General features: G+C 45.9%; 2 protein-coding genes across 6 annotated transcripts in view; one reads left to right on the top strand and one right to left on the bottom strand.

The window, feature by feature from the left end:
* Positions 1-2,978, bottom strand: part of LOC105354685 (metal transporter CNNM4) — a 30,411-nt gene extending 27,433 nt beyond the window's left edge. For 2 of the 3 annotated variants that reach the window (XM_023958142.1, XM_023958143.1), the window contains exon 1: positions 1,535-2,972. In XM_023958142.1, coding sequence (XP_023813910.1) covers positions 1,535-2,933 — 1,399 coding nt within the window. In that variant the 5' untranslated portion in view covers positions 2,934-2,972. Of the gene's footprint in view, positions 1-1,534 lie in introns of all 3 variants that reach the window. The other variant, XM_023958140.1, reaches the window with a different exon arrangement.
* A 2,795-nt stretch (positions 2,979-5,773) lies between these two features.
* The window catches only part of LOC101162197 (phospholipid-transporting ATPase ID), a 33,273-nt gene continuing 20,664 nt past the window's right edge, over positions 5,774-18,382 (top strand). Inside the window, exons 1-6 of one of the 3 annotated variants that reach the window (XM_023958139.1) lie at positions 5,774-5,995; positions 7,694-8,553; positions 8,656-8,773; positions 13,483-13,570; positions 16,235-16,293; positions 17,973-18,086. In XM_023958139.1, coding sequence (XP_023813907.1) covers positions 13,528-13,570; positions 16,235-16,293; positions 17,973-18,086 — 216 coding nt within the window. In that variant the 5' untranslated portion in view covers positions 5,774-5,995; positions 7,694-8,553; positions 8,656-8,773; positions 13,483-13,527. Of the gene's footprint in view, positions 5,996-7,693; positions 8,774-13,482; positions 13,571-16,234; positions 16,294-17,972; positions 18,087-18,382 lie in introns of all 3 variants that reach the window. The other 2 variants (XM_023958137.1, XM_023958138.1) reach the window with 2 other exon arrangements.

The following is an 18,382-nucleotide window of genomic DNA, read 5'->3' as shown; positions in this document are numbered from 1 at the left end:
TTGAGCAGATAGCTGCTACAGTAAAGGCTAATTTCTCTAAAAATATATTGGTACATTTTTAAAAATTAAACTATACTAAAAAAATTAACTAAAAAAAAGTTACGCTGGATATAATGCCTAAATAAGGCAAAAATAAACCTAAAACGATGCTAAAATAAATGAAAAAGAATTGAAAATGACTGCAAAATGTTGATTTGAAATCGTTTAACAAAAGTTGTCATTAATGCAACGGCGCAACTGTATAGAAAGACATTAAACTTGTCTTCTGATAAAATACGATTTTCTTCTGACCCCCACTTACAGTGAAAGATCTGCAGCATTACTCTATACTTCCATGTTCTTTTCATGCACACGTTAACCATGTTTAGTCCATGAGACTCCCGTCTCGCCAGCCGAGCCCCAAAAGCCCTTCAGAAACGACTCCAGACGTTTGTCACATTTAGTCGGGCCATCAAGCTAGTTTTCATAAAACACAAAAAAGAGACCAATTTCACTCCATGTCGTTTATCTGATTGGATTCAACGACAGCCAGGAGAAGTTCCTGCAGGTCAACAGACACGAAAAGCATTTTTAGTTTTTTATTACTCATTAAAAAAAAAAAACTTTACCTTAAAAATCCTCATTGACTCAGAACATATTCTGCTCCTTTCAAACAAAAAGTTTTAAAAAGTATGTCTTTTACTAAAGAGAGTGTAGTTTGTGTGGACATCCTACAGGCGTCCTACATGCGCTTGCGTGTCACGTGCACACTTGGACGTGCAGCATTTGTGCGCTCAGAATGGAGCCGGTACTCCCACCTTACTAAGGACTAGAGTGTGGCGTAAAGACGCCGTACGCCAGCGTCACCCGCACGCCATAGGTGTGTGAAACCTCCATTATCCTGTCAAATATATCACGACACGCTTAGCACACGCAGGACAATGGCACGCTCCATTACCATGACAACCCTTGAGTTGGCCGTACGAGGCTGAAGAGAACTGTGAGATCCACCTGGAGATGCAGCTGCTCCTCTCTACGACCCTCCGTGGGCCCGGACGACCCAAAAACCCGCACAGGTCTGTACCAGAGCATGAGACTATGGCTTTACCAATTGACTCATTAGCCTTTTTTCTACCTTTACAGTTAACTGTAAATAGAAGGTGAATACATTTATTTTTCACTGAGTAGGACTTTTTTATACCAAAATCCTGCAGCTCTGACACAGCCACACATCATACTACCACCACCATGCTTGACTATTGCTCTGTTGTCATCCTGACATAAAGCCCTCCCTCTAATCAATGTATTCCAAATCCTGAGCTCCAAGAGCTGACTTCAACTCTCCGTAAGAAGACATCCTAAATCCAACTAAAGGAACGGGAAAGGTCTTTGCTGTGTTCACCTAACCGTGACAGCAGAGCTCAGACCTAAGCAGCGTCGCTCAGGAGAGACAAGAAAAACAAGACGCTTGAAGCAAATGAAAAACGCTTTCTTCTACAATTAACAACCGGTTTTCACTTGAGGAGACAAACGAGGGGAAAATGCTGCAACTGACCTTTCTTGAACTCCTCCAGCATGGAGTCCAGCTTGGTGTCGTGGAAGACAAAGTGCACCGGGTGGTTGTAGAACTTGGTGATGGTCTTCAGGGTGGTGCAGTCGTCCGGGTCCACAAAGGCCAGGTCTTTGACGTAGAGGATGTCCATGATGTTGGAGCGCTCGCCCTCGTACACCGGGATCCTGGTGTAGCCGCTCTCCATGATCTCGGACATGGTGTTGAAGTCCAGCACGGCGTCGCTGTGGATCATGAAGCAGTCGTTGAGCGGGGTCATGACGTCCTCCACGGTCTTGGTCCGGAGCTCCAGCGCCCCCTGGATCATGTTGAGCTCCTCCTTGACCAGGTCGTTGTAGGGCTCCGTCACCTTCAGCATCCCCACCAGCTTCTCCCGGTTGTAGACGGTTCCGATCTCCTGGCCCAGGACGCAGTCCAGCAGCTTGCTGATGGGCCAGGACAGCGGGAAGGTGAGCAGCATGAACAGCTTGGTGAGCATGATGGTGTTGGCCCCCACGGCCAGCCCGTGGCGGGAGCACAGCGCCTGGGGGACGATCTCCCCAAAGATGACGATGCCGACGGTGGAGGCGACCACGGCGCCCAGGCCGGAGCCGATCAGGTCGTCCAGGAGGATGGTGAGGGTGGTGTTGACCAGCACGTTCCCCAGCAGCAGCGAGCACAGCAGGTAGTTGCCTTTGCTGCGGATGGGCTCGATCTTGCGCGCGTACCGCTTCTCCTTGTCGGTGCCGCAGCTCTGGACGATGCGCAGCTCCATGGGGTCCAGCGCCATCAGGCCCAGGTTCAGCCCGCTGAACATGCCGGACAGCACCAGCAGCAGGGAGATGAGGATGACCTGCAGCCAGATGGGCAGCAGGGACTTGGCCTCCTCCACCACGCGCAGGCGCCCGTCCTGCCGGTCCAGCAGGAGCCACCTCTGCTGCCGCGCGTCCAGGACGCACAGGCCGAACATCTTCACCGCCTCGCTCTTCCGGAGCTGCTTGATTGTGACGGCCAGAACCCCGGACGTGTTCAGGCTGCTTACCTGCATGGGCCCGCTCACCTTGATATCCTTCGTGTGTTCGGGACAAGTCCTATTGAACGGCGCCGAGGCCGTGTCGGGACTTTCGTCCTCTTCGTCCAGTTCGCCGAACTTAATGAGCTCGGAGCTGTTCGGCAACAAGTGGAGCCCGTAGAAGCGGAGGGAGATCTGGCTGCCCTCGGTCACCTGAATGTCCCCCGTGTCGGTGGTCTCGGCGGGCCTGTCGCTCCTCTCCAGCCTCATGCCGAGTATCCGGGTTTCGTCCGCCGGTTGTGACGCGGCGGCTTCGGCCTCCCGGCCCGAACAGATCCACAGAAACACGAATAAAGCCAGAGTCCGTCCCGGTGTGCAGCACTCTGTCGCCATGTTTGTTTCCTCCTCTGCCAATAGGGGAACTGACGTGAAGTACTCATTTCTGAAGCCCCGCCCACTCAGCGCTGAAACGGAACTCAACCAATCAGAAAGGAGAACGTCACAGGGATTCTCGGACCGAGCCCCCTTTGCCCTCAAGTTTTTAAGGTGGTCTTTTTGTTTGTGTCCTCCTTAAGGTGGACCTAGAATCAGAAGATAAAAGACATTTACCATCGCTTCTTATTTTAGCGTTTTTTCCTTAAAAAACTTAAATTGTTAATCAACAATTTTCCTCTGTTGGTAGAAAAATGTTAGTAGAAAAAGCCTCTTTGTTCAGTTTGTGTTCCTTCTGTCTTAGTCCATTGAATCAACATTCAAACGTTCTTGAAGTCATTCATTTGCACCCCCCCCACACACACACACAATCACACACAATCACACACACAATCACACACACACAATCACACACACACACAATCACACACAATCACACACACACAATCACACACACACACAATCACACACAAACACACAAACACAATCACACACACACACAATCACACACAATCACACACACACAATCACACACAAACACAATCACACACAAACACACAAACACAATCACACACACACACACGCATTCATTCTTCCTCTTACTGTTCTCATGAATCAGTGCATTATGATCAGAGTTTGTCCTCCTAAAACCTCCATTTTTAAATTTACTTTCTCAAAAGGAACTTTTTCGTTCTTTAAAGCTTAAATCACTATTAATGTTTAGTAGCAAACTCATCTCGTGCACTGAGGTCTGCGGATCAGAACCTGTTGATGGAAAACTGGAAGTGGAGTTTTTCTAAGGAAAAGAAAAGATTTTCTCTTAAAAAATAATGACTTCCAACAATAAAAACTCAATTTTAGAAAAATAATTGATGGACATATACAGAAAGTAAATTAGAATTAAAAGATAAAACAAAAAAACATCAAAAAACTTTTATATTTATACCAAATTATCAACTGATATTGTAACGCTCATTCTGCAACAATACTGTTTAAAAAAGCTTCTTTTTTATATTTACAGCAGACCAAAATTGTTGAATGGAGACAGCGCCGTCCTGTGGAAAAGCGATGAACTGCAGTGTCAGATGATTTTTCATGGAAACCCAAAAAGCTCAAGAGCTACATTCTGTGTTACTTCGAACTTGACATTTTCATTCACTTAAAGCTAAAATGCTTTTTAGAAAATTATTTTTTAATATGTTTCTTTAGGCAATAGGTATGAAATAAAAATGACAAAGGTCACTCCAACGGGGTCTTCCAAGCCTTCACTGTTCTGTAGCATTTAAATAGTTATGGCTGTTGTAAAAAAGTGAAAAATGGTTTAATGTTGACAGTTATCCCGTCAAACAAACTGAAAAAGTTCAGTTAAATGTTTAAAGACAATTTCACTTAAACACAAAGAACACAAAATAACTTCTGAATGAGCCGTCTGTGTTGAGGCTAAACATGTTTTTCTTTGCATTAGCTTCTCAAAAAGACCACAGTCCTGCACTTTCATGCCTTAAATCCTGATAAATGTGTCAGTTGCGGCAGACAGGAAGGCCATCCAACATGAAACCGAAGGGAAGTCGATCACGAGAATCAGAAAACAAAACCGGATCGCTCATCAATCGCAGTCTGATTCTGAAAGTTGGAAATGTAGTAGTAAATGTTGTTGGAAGTTTTGCCCTCCAGGCAGGATGTGAGCTGGAGGAAACGGGTTTATACTGGAGGTAGATGGATGAGGAGGTCCAGGTTACCTCCAGAGAGGAGAGACTGGTGATTGACTATAACACAGGCCTGGGGGGGTGAAGGAAACAGAGGAAATGAGGAAGTGATGGAGAACTTTGGTGTTCTGGACAGGAGTGCAGAAGAACAGACGGTGGTGGACTTTGCTAAAAGGATAGAAACATCAGTGGAGACAACATTTTCTAGAAAAGAGAGGAACACGGGGAAGGGAACGGAGGTTGATGACACCTTCTGCAGACGTTGTAATATGCAAGAGATCAGAGTCAGGAAGCAGGACCATGAAAGATGATCAGTTATGTTTTATTTAAGAAGTTATTGTTTTTTTTGTGTACTTTAGTAGTATAAAATATGGTAAATCATTATAATCTACAAGCTAAGTGTCTATTTTTGCAGAACAAAAGCATCAAATTTCGTTTTCCGTTAAATGAAAATTCTCTCTTTTTTAATTTAGATGGATAAAATATTTGAATTTATGATTTTTTTAAATTAGATTTTTGATTCGAAATGGTTTATTTCAAGCAATTAAAGCAAGAATAATGCACAAAACAATACAATCAGCAGTTATACATTTGTACAAAGACGTAGTAACCTTAGGATCATTAAACATTAAATCTAAGATTGCTTTAAAAGGAGTGGAAGGAAGTGAATTTATATAATCCCACCCTGTTCTACCGTAACCATTTGATTACATTAACTATCTTTATCCGGTTCATAACTGTTTCTCAGACAGAATTAAGAATCTTTAAGTATCAATAATCACATGACAAAGATGAATTAGTTAATTATTATGTAAAAATAGACACTATTTTAAAAATAAAATTCTAAAATATCTAGAATATGTGCAGATTATTTTTTTAGAAAGTGATTCTAATATATATAATGATTATTTTTAAAATTTAAATGTTTGTATTCATTCTATAGCATCAATGATCGTAAATGAATCTAAATTGTACAACATTAAATTCTGCTTGAATGTTTGAAGCGTGGTTTCTTCCTCAGCCGCTAGAGGGCAGCGTTGGTCCAGAAACCCGCGTAACGGTCCCGCCCCGTTACTTCTCCTCCACGAGAACTTTTCTTGTTTTCACCTTCAGCTTTCACGACAGTTCCGCCGTCCGACAGAAGAAAGCGATGCGGAGGAGGAGGAGGGAGGAGGAGAAGAGGAGGAAGAGGAGGAGAAGCGCGTCAGACGGAGCGGGGCAGCAGGAGGACGAACTTTAGTCTGGCGGCGGGGAAACTTTGTTCTCCCACAGACGTGGAAAGAGACGCAGGCCACGCGCGGCTCCACCCGACCCACGGTAAGAGAACGCGCGTCACACGGTCAAGGTGAGGCAGGGAGGGGGTCCCGGGTCTGGGATGGATTAGAAAGAACAGGGGGGGGGGGGGGGGTACCTCCCTTTCTCCGCCCTACAGGGAGAAAAGAATCAGCTGGAAGGAAAAAAGTTGATCTGCAGCTTCAGAGAAGATCTGGAGGAGAAACCATCACGCGAGTTAAATCTGTGATGAAGATAGACGCAGAAATGATCTGCTGCCGAGCGGAGATGAGTCCTCTATGGAGCAGCATCTCCTGAATGCTGGAGAGAAGTGTGTGGAGCAGCAGGAAGTAGTTTGAGAACCAAACATCCCATAAGCCGCCTGTCTCTTCCACAGAGAACACGTTCAAACCTGTCCTGCTCTCCTGTTTAGGAAAAGAGCCAAAATTCTTCAGATGAACAGTCACCAAACACACTGCAGGTCTGACGCAACATCTGGATGCTTTCTGGGCCGTTTTCTTTGGAACGTCCCCCTTTTCAGTGATGTAGGAGACGGCTGGAGACACATGGAGATGGTTCCAAAGAGTGCATCCCAACAAGTCAGGGCGGCAGAGGCTGAGCAGGTCGGCCAATGATCAAAGGGTTGGCGGTTCGACCACGGGGCAAGACACCTCAGCCTCCACCGCCGAGGGGCCGTAGGCGCACAGCATGAATGAATAATGGATTCACTCACAGAAAAAGCCAATCCCTCATTATTTTTATTAAGTTAAATCCAGTTGAAGTTCTTTGCTGCACGCGTTCACGCTGTGGGTGACAGCGGGGAGAAAAGACTCCACTTCCAGGAAAAACCAGGAAGAACGACTGTCTTCGGTTGGAATTTAAGAGGATGAGGAGGAAACTTCAAGTCCAGAGACGCTGCACAGGGTGGTGATCACTGACTGTATGAGAGAACTGGACTGAGTGGCCCCGCCCCCTTGGTGTTCCAAACAGGAAGTGGCTCAAAGAAGTCAAAATCTGTCAACGTCTGCCTCCAACATGGCAGCATCCCCATCACAAAAAAAATAAAAATAAAGGTGACGGAATTGAGCATTTGGTTGGAGCCGGAATAAACCATTTTCTATGGATGACATCACACTCGGTCCAGTCCTCAGTCAGTGGTGATGACTCGTTTGGTCTGTCCAGAGAGCGTGACGCATAAGTCACGCATGTAAATGCCTTGAACATTTGTGGCGTGTTAGGCGAGCATCAGGCAGACAAAGAATTTGACCTTCACCTGGACCAAACGACCGTTCTAGTACACAGGTCATCTGTACCGTACTTGAGTACATTTGTTGTCTGGTTGGTTGGTCTGGGACCGTTCCATTCTTAGCTCAGGCCCCGTTTGGAGGCTTGGTCGGTTCCCAAATGTAAAAGCTGAGTTCTGTCAGACTTCTTTTCTTCCACACACTTGCGAACGTTCTTTTCATTTCTCGTTGGATGGTAAAACGAGGAGAAGAGTGTGTCCTGCTGTATAACCAAAGAACAACTGTGCTCCGGATCTTTGTGGCCCTTTGGAGGTTGGGTCAGACAAGGAGAACAACTGAGACCTAGCATGGTTGGGTACAGATGGCTGGGGGTTTATATAAGCTCCTCTCACCTTCCATTTGTGTTAAAAAGAAAAGGTTTTGGTCTAAAACTGCAGCAGGCTCCACCGTGTGCTGGTTTTTTTGGAGCTCTTTCATTTTCGATGTTTTGTGATTTTAGGGAGAAGAAGTCAAGTCAACACTTTCAAAGGGTTGAAATGGAGAAACGTCACTAATTTCAGGGGTTTTCATCAGAACTCTGACTGCAGCCATGAATCTCCTCCGTCTTCACCTCCTCTTTTCATCTTCCAGTTCTTTAAGCTCCATATCAGAGACTATTCGTCTATTAAAAAGCTAAATTGTGTGTCCGAGCCCCCACTGGATGGGACCAGGGGCTGTCTTCAACCAACGGTGCCCGTTAGAGGTCAGGACTCTGGAGCTAACGGGGTCTCGTCGTTTTGGGTCCAGCTCTGGTTGGTAGGAGGAGTCCGGACAGGAGTTGATGTCCTCTACTCTCCCCTCGCCTGAAAGCATCATGAACCTGAGAGTTCAGAGCTATCGGAGGGTTGTGAGGCTGGAAAGGTTTGTCAAAATGTCAGGTAAGATGAGAGGAGGCGTGGCTTTGTGGCCTGAGGGGTCAGGTGAATAATTCAGAGCTTGATTGTGTGCTGAAGCGCTCAGAATTCAAAGTGCAGATGCAGTATTATGTGTTTATGTCATGAGAGCCCCCCACCCCCACCACACACCGGCGGCACGCTCCCCCCAAGGCCAAAGATAACAGCTCGCCGCCCAAAACGCCGGAGCCGGATCTGACTGGTCGTTTGGATGGACTTCACCGCGTCCTATCAGAGCTTCATCCTGACGCTTGGCGCTCTTCTTCAGCGGGTCTGGGTCTGGATCCGGATGGGTCCTGACCCCAGAACTCTGAGTCCGGGTTCTGTCACTGCTGGTTTCCCACCGACTTCTGATTCATTTCTGGACAGTTAGGTCAAACGGGAGTTTCCTTCAAAAACCCCAGAAACCTCAAAAAAGAGTCAAGGCGTAAGCAAACAAAGCCGCCCGCCTGCTTTCTGTTTGTTCAGCCTCGTCGGTTACATTTCATCGATCTTTTCTCTTTTGGCTGAACTTCTGCGTCTTCTGGAGTTGACATCTGTGTCTGTCACGTCCCACCCCCTGTGATTTGCCCCGGGGATTCAGACGAGCAACACTGATTCTTTCTGCGGCTGAATTGCGGTTCAGTGAAATCCGGAGCGACCTGCAGGTAAAGGTTTACTCATTTCTGCATCGCCTGTGTGACGGTTAGCTAAAAAGAACGTCTGCTTCCTGCAGAGACTTCAGGAGGCCAAACCAGCATCCTGTCGTTCTTACGCCACAGAAAAGCCTCCGTTCATCTGAACTGAAACACTTTCACCTTCCCCTGTTTGGATTTGACTTTATTGCCGTCAAACGTTGTTCCTCCTGAAATGCCGTTCTGCTAAAAGATGCAGAAGTTGATCTTCATGTAGCAGACAAAGAACAAAATTTGATTAAAAAATGTCAAAATAAAGCTTGATTTTGATCCTTTTTCCATAAAAACACATAACATTCGACCTTCATGAGCCAAAAATATTTAGTTACTCTTTAATTTAAGAATGTAAAAACAGTTCAGAGAAAAGTGGATTGAGTTTTCAGAGAACAGGCGGTTTAAACAGTAAAGTCTGTTCCCAATTGTTGCTCTTCACGAACCGCCGCCGCCGCCACCACCACCACCGCCGGCGGGTTTGTTCAAACAAGGTGACCGCCACCTCTGGCTGTTTGCGTTTGCAGGTGTTGCAGGGGCAGTTGTCACTGACGGGGCGGTTTGTTTGCTCAGTTCCCATTGGTCAGAAGAGCACATGACGTCACATGACGGTCAGAGCAGATTCCCGTCTCCGTAATCAACAGAAGGAATCATCGGTGAGGTTTTGGGATGACTGATGCTCCGGAGCAAGGATGCGGTTTATTATTAGCAGCAGCGCCGCTGATAAGACGCGAGCCTGTTGATAGAAACAAACCAGAAAATGGTTTCCAGACCGCTGGAGACATGAAAAGCAAAGAGCTTCATTTTTATTTCATTTAAACCTAAAAGAAACTTGACGTTTTGGAAAAAGAACTCGTGTTTTACAGGAGAGAAAGAGCAAATGTTGCTTAGAAAATGTAAAGCTCCACTGGGATCATAAGAGAGAGAGGGAAAGCTTTGCAGACAGGATTGCATGGGGGTGGAGTGGTTAGCAGTGAGGAGGGCCTGGTTCAAATCCCGGCCGTGTCCTCCTCATCCAGGTCCCCCCCACAGTCAAAAACAGGCTTCATAGGTTGATTGATGATTTTCTAAATGATCTCGATGACCTGTGAACCCTGCCAGTATAGCTGGGATAGGCTCCAGCAACCCAGAGAGACAGAATCCTTCTGTCTTCTTTGGTTTTTCCTCAAACAGAAGTTTTTCCTTACCCCCCCCCCCCACCTCGGTTTCACGTCACTGTAATGACTCTGAATGATTGTAAAGGGATGGTTTTAACAGGCAGCGTTTGGGATTTGTTCCTTTGGTCAATCTGCAGAACAAGCCCACATCACTCCCCTTCCACCACCATGCCTGGCAGTGGGAGGAGTACCGGTATGTTGTTCGAAATTATTTAAATCAGGACTCGTTTTCACAATTCCTAAGCGTTGACTCCTGCAGATTTACATCGACTCAGTGGCCCTGTGGTAGAGTGTCTGCCCTGAGACCAAAGCCTTCCTGTTTGACGCTCAGCGTGAAGGGTTGGTTTGGGGGTTAAGCCACCAAATGGTTCCTGAGCACGGCTCACCGCTCGCCCGGGGGAGGCGTGAAAAGTGGAGAACAAGTGTATGCATCCAGGTGTGCGACCGCTATTGAGACTTGAACTTTATTCATCAGAATGACAAAACGTGACCTGGTCCAGGTAATCAGCACTTTAGTCCATGTGGACAAACGTAGCTACTGCACTGGGCCGTTTGGCTTCAAAGGTGTAGCTGATGTGCCGTGTGGCTTTTTGGACAAACTGTTCAAGTCACACGTGGTTCTGGAAACTACATGACACGTGTAAAGGGATTTGTAACTTCATCCTTTACGGTCTTCTTGATTCTTCTCTTTTCTGAGCATTAATCACAAACGTTGCTTCTTTTATTGTGTTTTTATTCAACGTTGTTTATTTTTAAGATCTGTATTCTCATTGAAGACGCTAATCCATCATTTAGCAGCTCCTCCTCCTGCGTGTTTTCACGGTCGTTGTTTGGAACTGGTGGTGCAGAACCCCAAAAATGCAGCTCAGTGGCAAAAACGTAAACGTATAATGAACTTAAACAAGACCCAAACGGTGGCGAAGCAGAGCAGATGACCTGACAAAGACCAACTGAAAACCGGACGCTTAAATAGTCTGAGGACAATGCAGAGAAAAGAAAAGAGATGTGGACGATCATGAAGTAGGACCTGGAGACAGAACACGACCCAAAACATCACCAAAGAAACTAACTAAGCCCTACATCCTCACAGTTGTCGCGGCTTTTGCTGTGAAAATCATCCGTTGGTGCTTCATCATCATCAAGATAATTTCATTTGAAGCAGCAAATCAGCAGGAAGCAGGTTTTTTTCTGGTTAAAAACCAACATTTGAACCAACTGGAACCACCAATGAAGCCAAAAGGACAACAGAAGCCTCTTATTGGTTCTAAGTAGTGTTGGGTTAGGGCCTAACCCATCATCTCATTGTCATCTGTACTCTGTAATCAGCGAGACCCTTAGGGTCCAGGGTGATAATGAGATCAGGTCCTTTAGGCCCAGGTCACAGGTAGACACCTACCCCACCCTTACGTGTTGTATCAGTGTTCATACGGCCTGTCGCCGCAGCATGAACGTGGAAAAAATGAAAATGTTCTCTCTACGGGTTCACTGACCTTGACGCGTCCGGCGTGCCCCGTACAGGTCTGACCATTTTTACCTGCAGACAGCCCGTATTCACCTGTGAGGGCGGTTGGGCGTGTTTGCCTTGGATGGTCAGTGGAGAACAGTGAGAGATCATTATAGAGAGGGGGTTCACTTACTTTTTCTCCTGACTGTACACACATAAAGCCTCCTCAGTGGTTTCAGGACGCTCCCAGCGGCGGGGAGGAGAAGCTTTCTTTGAGCTCTGATAATGGACCAGTGTTCTGGTCTGAAACCAGAAACCACTGGTGGGACAAGAAAGCAATTCATGTGTGCGACCCCTGACCCGCCGAAGGTGATCTGACTCCCAGATACTCTTACCTACTTTGTTTCCATGAAATAACAGTCACGCTTGTAATAGTTAACTGAACTGTAGGGATCAAACAGTCGGGAGGGGGGGGTAAAGCTGGGTTACTGTGCGGACGCGGCTGACTGTGGAGGCTGATCTGAAGCTTCTGTAGAAAATCTGACTCTGAAGTGAAACCAAAGCATCCCTCGGTGGGTCCGGACTCTTCCAGGACTTTGGGTTCTGTTGGTGTTTGGTTCTGCTCCTTCCGTTAAAACGTTAGTCCTTAAAGTCCCACTCCGATCCCAGGAATCTTTCCATTATGATTGTGACCACTGGCGTAAGACGGCGCTCATTTCCTCGTGTACGTGCAAATGCATGATGGGAAACATTGGTGTAAACAATGTTTGCACACACTCTGAACGACCCCAACCTAATATTAGGGGTGCAACAAAAAGGGCGAGCAAGGAGGAAAACAAAGACGTTCATGGATCTGTTTGTCTGCAGGTGGATGATCAGAAAGAGGCGGAGCATGAAGACTTCGGCCCCGCCCAGAGTATTTTCTACATTACAAATGCGATCTTTTTGCGACAGCACTTTTTCATTTGCTTTTGATTTACAAAGATTTGAATGAATAAATACTCAGAAATGCAATTTTCAGGCTCACTTTTCTAATTGATGTCCTCCATCATCAGAAAAACGCCACAAGGACACGCTCAAAACGCCAAAAACGCCACTTTCATCAGAGTGGGGCTTCAGTAAAAGGTTTAGGGGAGGAAAGAGAGTTTTCCGTCCGTGGTGGCGTTCTGCACATGTGCTCCACACTCGTCACTCTGGGAGGGTTTTCCCGCTCTCTGGCATTCCTGTGAAAACGACCCGTGTGCAGATATTTTTAGAGTCGACATGACTTCAGCTTCCTGTTGGAGGGGCAGGTCCTCCGTTTTCACCGCCTCATCATGACTCGACGCTCCTGGTGGAGAAACTGCCTTCAGCTCGTGCGATGGTTGATCCTGAAGGGAGGAACGGACCAGAACCGAGGATGGACTGAGCTGATCCAACCGCTTTATTAGCAGAAACTCATCCTCATCATCATGTGTTTTGTTTTCTGCTTCTGGTCACATGAGGCTTTAGCTTCAAGCAGGTCTTCTGACGCCTGCTGGTGTGTTCATGGAGGTTCCTGGTCTCCTGTTGTTGTTGGGGGTGAACTTCTCCTTTTGTTGCCCTTCACTTCAGGTTTTATTCCAGATTTCTGTTTGGAAGCCTTTCGTTGAACGAACCCTTCCTGTTTCTGCTCTTCTGCTTTTTGCTTCATCCAAGGCGGCTGCTTCTCACCAGCTTTCATCACTTCCTGTAGATCTAAATGCAGATTTTGAAACTGAACAGGTGATTACACAGCCTCTTCCTGGAGGTGTCAGAAGACCCCCCCCCACACACACACACACACTCCCCTTAGTGTATCACCGTCAGTCTGTATAGGAGGATCAGACTCAGAACTTGTTCCTCTCTGGGAGGAGAAGGAGGGAGCCTCCCTCTGAGTCACCCCCCTCCCATGGGAGAACATAAGGTGCAGTAAGGAGCCCTGCACCCAGGTGGTGGTGGGGGGGGGGTTTGCTTTCTCACAAACATGAGGTCATTCTAACTAGAATTTTTTTTCGGTGGTCCTCTCGTCATCTGCTGCTTCCTGCAGTCTGACGGGTTTTCCCCTCACAACCACTGCCTCCTCTCCACAGATGAGTGTGATGGACAGATAGCAGAGGGACGCAGAGGAGGACAAGATGTCGTTCTTCGGCCTGGACTGTGTGAGGAAGAGAGAACCAGGTAGGCGTGCGGCGCCCGCTTCCAAACGTCCCTGTTATTGTCAGATCTGCGTAAAGTTCTGGAAAAGCTGGAATGCTGAAGAAAAGTTTTTACGTGAAAGTTTTCCAAAAATTCCAGTCATTTAACAGGATTTCACTCGAGAAGAGGGTGAAGATGAAACGATTGTCTGGTTAGTCCAACAATTCAGCTGCAAACTTTCACTAACTTCCGGCTGAGCGCTGAATCCAGTCGTTCCAAATGAAACCGGTCAGAGCCGTCCCACTGATCCCAGTGTGGAGCGTCCCAGAAGAGACGCTCCAGGCTGGAACCGGAGCGCCGCGCTCCAGCTTCTCACCTTTAAGGCCTGTTCACACCGGGACGAATTTCGCGCGCGATATTCGCCGACGTTTAACGCCTCGTGACTAAACAAAGGGCACCAATGTGAGTGTGCACACCGACGCGTCACGCGTAAAAGCGTCATTTTTTTAAAAATGCCTCGGGTTCGTTCTTTTGGTTTGCCGCACCGCGTCAAAAGTCATTCGACCAATGAGAATGACGCTTTTGCACACGTGTCTGGAGCTTCTGAAAATACAGTAAAACACAACTTGGGGGCGCTCAAACACAAAACTGTCTTGCTGAGCACACATACGTCACAGCGAAGAAGATAGACGCCAAGTAGCGTCTACACTGCCGTGAATAAATAAGACGAAGAAGATGCACTCACTGACGGACATTCTAAAATATCCCGAAAACGCTCATGATCCATTTTCAGCTCTTGTACCAGTCGATAAAACTCCCCATGTTCTTCTCTTATCGTAACTATGGGATGTACCCAAAATCGGCGTCTTTTCCGGCGTCTTTCATCATCAACAGAACAATAATTTCTTCATCTCTGGAACTGGAGCTACTGGTGCTTGAAATATTCATGTTTTCTTTGTTTGATTCTGACAAGCGCGTAAATACTTGCTCTCTTCTTCTGAGTGAAAAGCGACTTTAAGAAGCGTAAAGTTGCGCAGCGCCACCTTGTGTACAGGAGTATTTCTGTTTACATTAAGCGCCATCTAATGTCAGGGAATGAAATTGCATGTTCGCTCGGCTCATCGTCAGCAAAAATCGCCTGGGTGTGAACACAAAAAACGTAGCGAAAAACGCTGGTGAATAACGTACGCCAAAATTCGTCCCGGTGTGTACGCGCCTTTACTAAGCAAAAACTGAGCCTTTAGAAAGTAAATAAAGCCTTCGGTTTGGAAAGAGAAGGGTTAGCGGGAAAAACCATTTTAGTTTGAGAAAACACGTCTTTGTGACGAGAATCTTTCTCCAAAAGTAAGAAATCATGATGAGACCAATTTTCTTTCCCCATTAGCAGATTTTTTTGGTTTATTTCAAGAAAATCTGCTAATGAGGTAAACATTTTATTTCTTAGACGCCTGTTTATGCAGCTTATTAGAATAAAAACTAGAAAAGAAAGACTCATATTTCTGACAGGACAAGGACCAACACTGTATAAAGTCTATTCATCCATCCATCCATCATATTCAGAACCCACTGAATCCCTTTTAGGGTCGTGGAAGGAAGCCGGAGAAAACCCACACATGAATGAGTAAAACATGCAAACTCCACCCACTGAGGTTTTCGGGTCATCTGTGTCCTTGGAGGGTCATAGAGGACCTTAGGTGGAGCACAGGTGTGCCTCACAGTTTCCTTCAGGCTCATATGACCACCTCAAGGGAATTCCTGAAAATGGAGAGTACCATTGTCGTGCGTTCGGCAAGTGTATCGTGAAGTATTGGTAAGGATAATGGAAGTTCAACGTTCGTATGATGTCATACGGCGTCCTTACGCCACATTCTAGTCTTTAAGGTGCGAGTACTGAGCCCTCATTGGCCCTGCAAATGGTTTGGCGTTGCTCTGATGTGGTTCTGGTCACGTGGTTCACTGGTATCACAAAAGAAAGTCAAACTGTGAGGAAAACGGAGATGTTCTCAGAAACCCCCCACACCACAAACCCAACGGCAGCGCTAGCGTTTTGGGGCCCAGGTTTGTTGTAGCTGTAGCTGGTGTGTCATTCGGCTCTGACAGGCAGAGACTCAAAAGTGAAAACCAAAAATGTATAAATTAATGATAATGCTTCAACTCAAACTAAGTTTTACGGAATAAAACCCCCCAAAAAAATCACAACAACACAAAGTATGTGGCAAGTCAGAAAAGCTGCAGGCAGCAGATTGAGTTCAGCGATACTGAGTCTTGTGGGCTGATGGGGGGTGTCTCTGGCTTGCTCTACAGCCCTACAGCAGGGAGGTACTGGTTCAAACCGGGCTGTCTTTTCTGTGTGGGGGTTCTCCATGTGCGTGTGAAAGTCTAAACGTTGATCTCACAGGTTTGAGACCCTGACGTGACCCCGGTTAACCCCTGACGTGACCTTTCACTGGCTCTGATCGTCCTCCCTCAGACTTCCTCTTCTGTTCCTTCACTTCAGCTTTTCTTGCCATGATTTTGCTTTGCCTGAAGAAAAATAGCCGTTTTTCAAAATAAGGCATCTAAGAAATGTGTGCTTTTATTGTTTTAAAATGTGCTACTGTGTAAAGTGAACCTAATAAAGAGTCCTGGGATGTCTGGCTGCAGCCACTGAGCTGCCTCCTAACCCTGAAGACTTTCACCTCTGACTTTAATGTCTCTTTGAATCAGAGCTGGAGAGGAAACTGCAAGCCAACGACCGCGAGTTCAACCTGTCCTTCAGATACGCGGTAAGCGCTCGTCGCCCTCGGCTTCCACTGCTTTCTGCACATCATTTAACGTCGAGCACACAGGCTGTTGGGACGAAACACCCGGGCCTTTCTGAGCTCTTATTTACAGAAGAGAAGCTCTCCTGGGCCGGGCCTCGTCTGGTGAATGTGGCTGTAATCAGGAGACAGGAAGTCAGCCGAACTGAAGGAGCTGCTGCTCCACAAACTCAAACTTCTGCTAAAAATAGTTTTTACTCTGATTTAGGAGCTCTTAGAAACACGTCAAACAGAAAACAAAGACCGTAGAAAGCAAGAACATGGTCACCAAAGGTGTCACAGCAAGAAGAAAATGATTCTAGAAACATTCAAATGAACCTGTGGGGGAAAAAAAGATGCTTTTCGTCATGCAGTGGAAACAAAGGTCCAGCGCCGCCGTCGTGGTGTAAACACTCACTTTCCTGTCCCTATTCAGGCTTTTGCAGGGAGAACAAAAATGCCGGTGTGGGCGGTGTTGTTAACGAACAGATCAGTGATAACATGGCGTTCAGTTCCAGTCTGGGGGACCAGCAGAGCTTTTGGCTTCACTGCGAGATCCCCCTGATACCAGACCCGCCATGATCTCAGCGTGCAGGAAAGGCAAAAAGCTGAGAGCTTTTATTTCCACAAGCTCCTCCTCCACCGTGTGTCTGTGGTTAAGAAAAAGGTGTTTACTTTAAAAAAGGGACTGTAACTCAAGAAGTAAGGTAAATCCTAACTTTATTCAAGTCGTTGAGTTGAAGAACATGATCACTCCACCAGGCTCCTGACTACACTACCCATAATCCTCCAACAATCTAACAACAACAAACAACTTTCGTGGTTTATCAAAGTCGAACTAAAACGTTTTGACTGACTTTTACCACCAAAAATCAACAAAAGAATTGATTTCACCAGAAGTTGGACCAGATTTTTATTTTTGAACAAATTCAGAGATTTGTTATGCTTCAACAATATGGTGGGATCTCTTAATTAGCTCAGATTTACTTTGACTTTGTTAGATTTATGAATTTCTGTTTGAGATGCACCACAAATGGTAAAAAGAACTTTACTTCTGACATCAGAATTCCTGCTACTACTACATTTACTGCACTGACGTGATCCTTTGTGACACAGGGTGTCTTTTATTTTGAAAGGAAGTCTTCGATTTCTAATGGGTGAAGTCAGACTTTGTGGCTCCGACTGGTTTGTTGTCGGTGTGAAATTTACCCCTTTAAGTGTTTAGGCACTTAAAGGACAAAGACTTATGCGATGAGTAAAATAATTTTAATGATTTAATGAACGATAGGGAAACTGCTTTAGAATTTTTGAAAAGAAATGTGTTTTTTATTCATGTTAAGTGAGGAATGAGGGAGGATGAAGACATGCTAGCATGAAAGAAAAGAAGCGGTGTCAGGAAGGAGCCCTGAGGACCGCCAGTAACATTTTAGATTTACAGTAACGCCGTCTATGAAGATGTTAGAGATACCCGTCACGTCTGAGGAGAAGAGACTAAAACAGCAGTCAGGAGGGGCTTATGGGAATTTTTCATTCAGAAGTTTACTGGGGCAAATGCAGTTTATTGGGGCATCTTTCTGTCTTTGCAAATGTTATTTGGATGTGAAAGAAACCATCTTTAAATGGTCAAAAACATAATATTGTTGTTCTTGTTCCCTTTTTTCTAGACAAATGCCATCAAGACCTCCAAGTACAACGTCTTCACCTTCCTACCCCTGAACCTGTTTGAACAGTTCCAGAGGATCGCTAACGCCTACTTCCTGGTTCTGCTGGTGCTTCAGGTGAGTTCGGAGGAAAAGGCCGGACGTTTTCAAAAACTCCACGATCAAAAAGATTTCAGTAAAACATCTGGGAAAGTAAAGGTAGCCCTAAAGACATAATTTTTGGAGCCTTTCACCTAAAATAATCAGGTTATTTTTAACAGTTGTTGAAGGGTTTTAATTGTCGTTCATTTCAGAAAATGTGAATTTGTTGACAGCGTCACTGTTTCTACAACGTTGAATTTGGCAGATGATAGTTTTTATTTCTGGTAACATTAGTATCTTGTAACTTTACCTGTTTTTGGCTATTTTTCCAC

Source organism: Oryzias latipes, chromosome 9 (genome assembly GCF_002234675.1).
Source record: "Oryzias latipes chromosome 9, ASM223467v1".
Classification (NCBI taxonomy): Eukaryota; Metazoa; Chordata; class Actinopteri; order Beloniformes; family Adrianichthyidae; genus Oryzias; species Oryzias latipes.
This window is presented reverse-complemented; position numbering and strand designations above follow the sequence as displayed.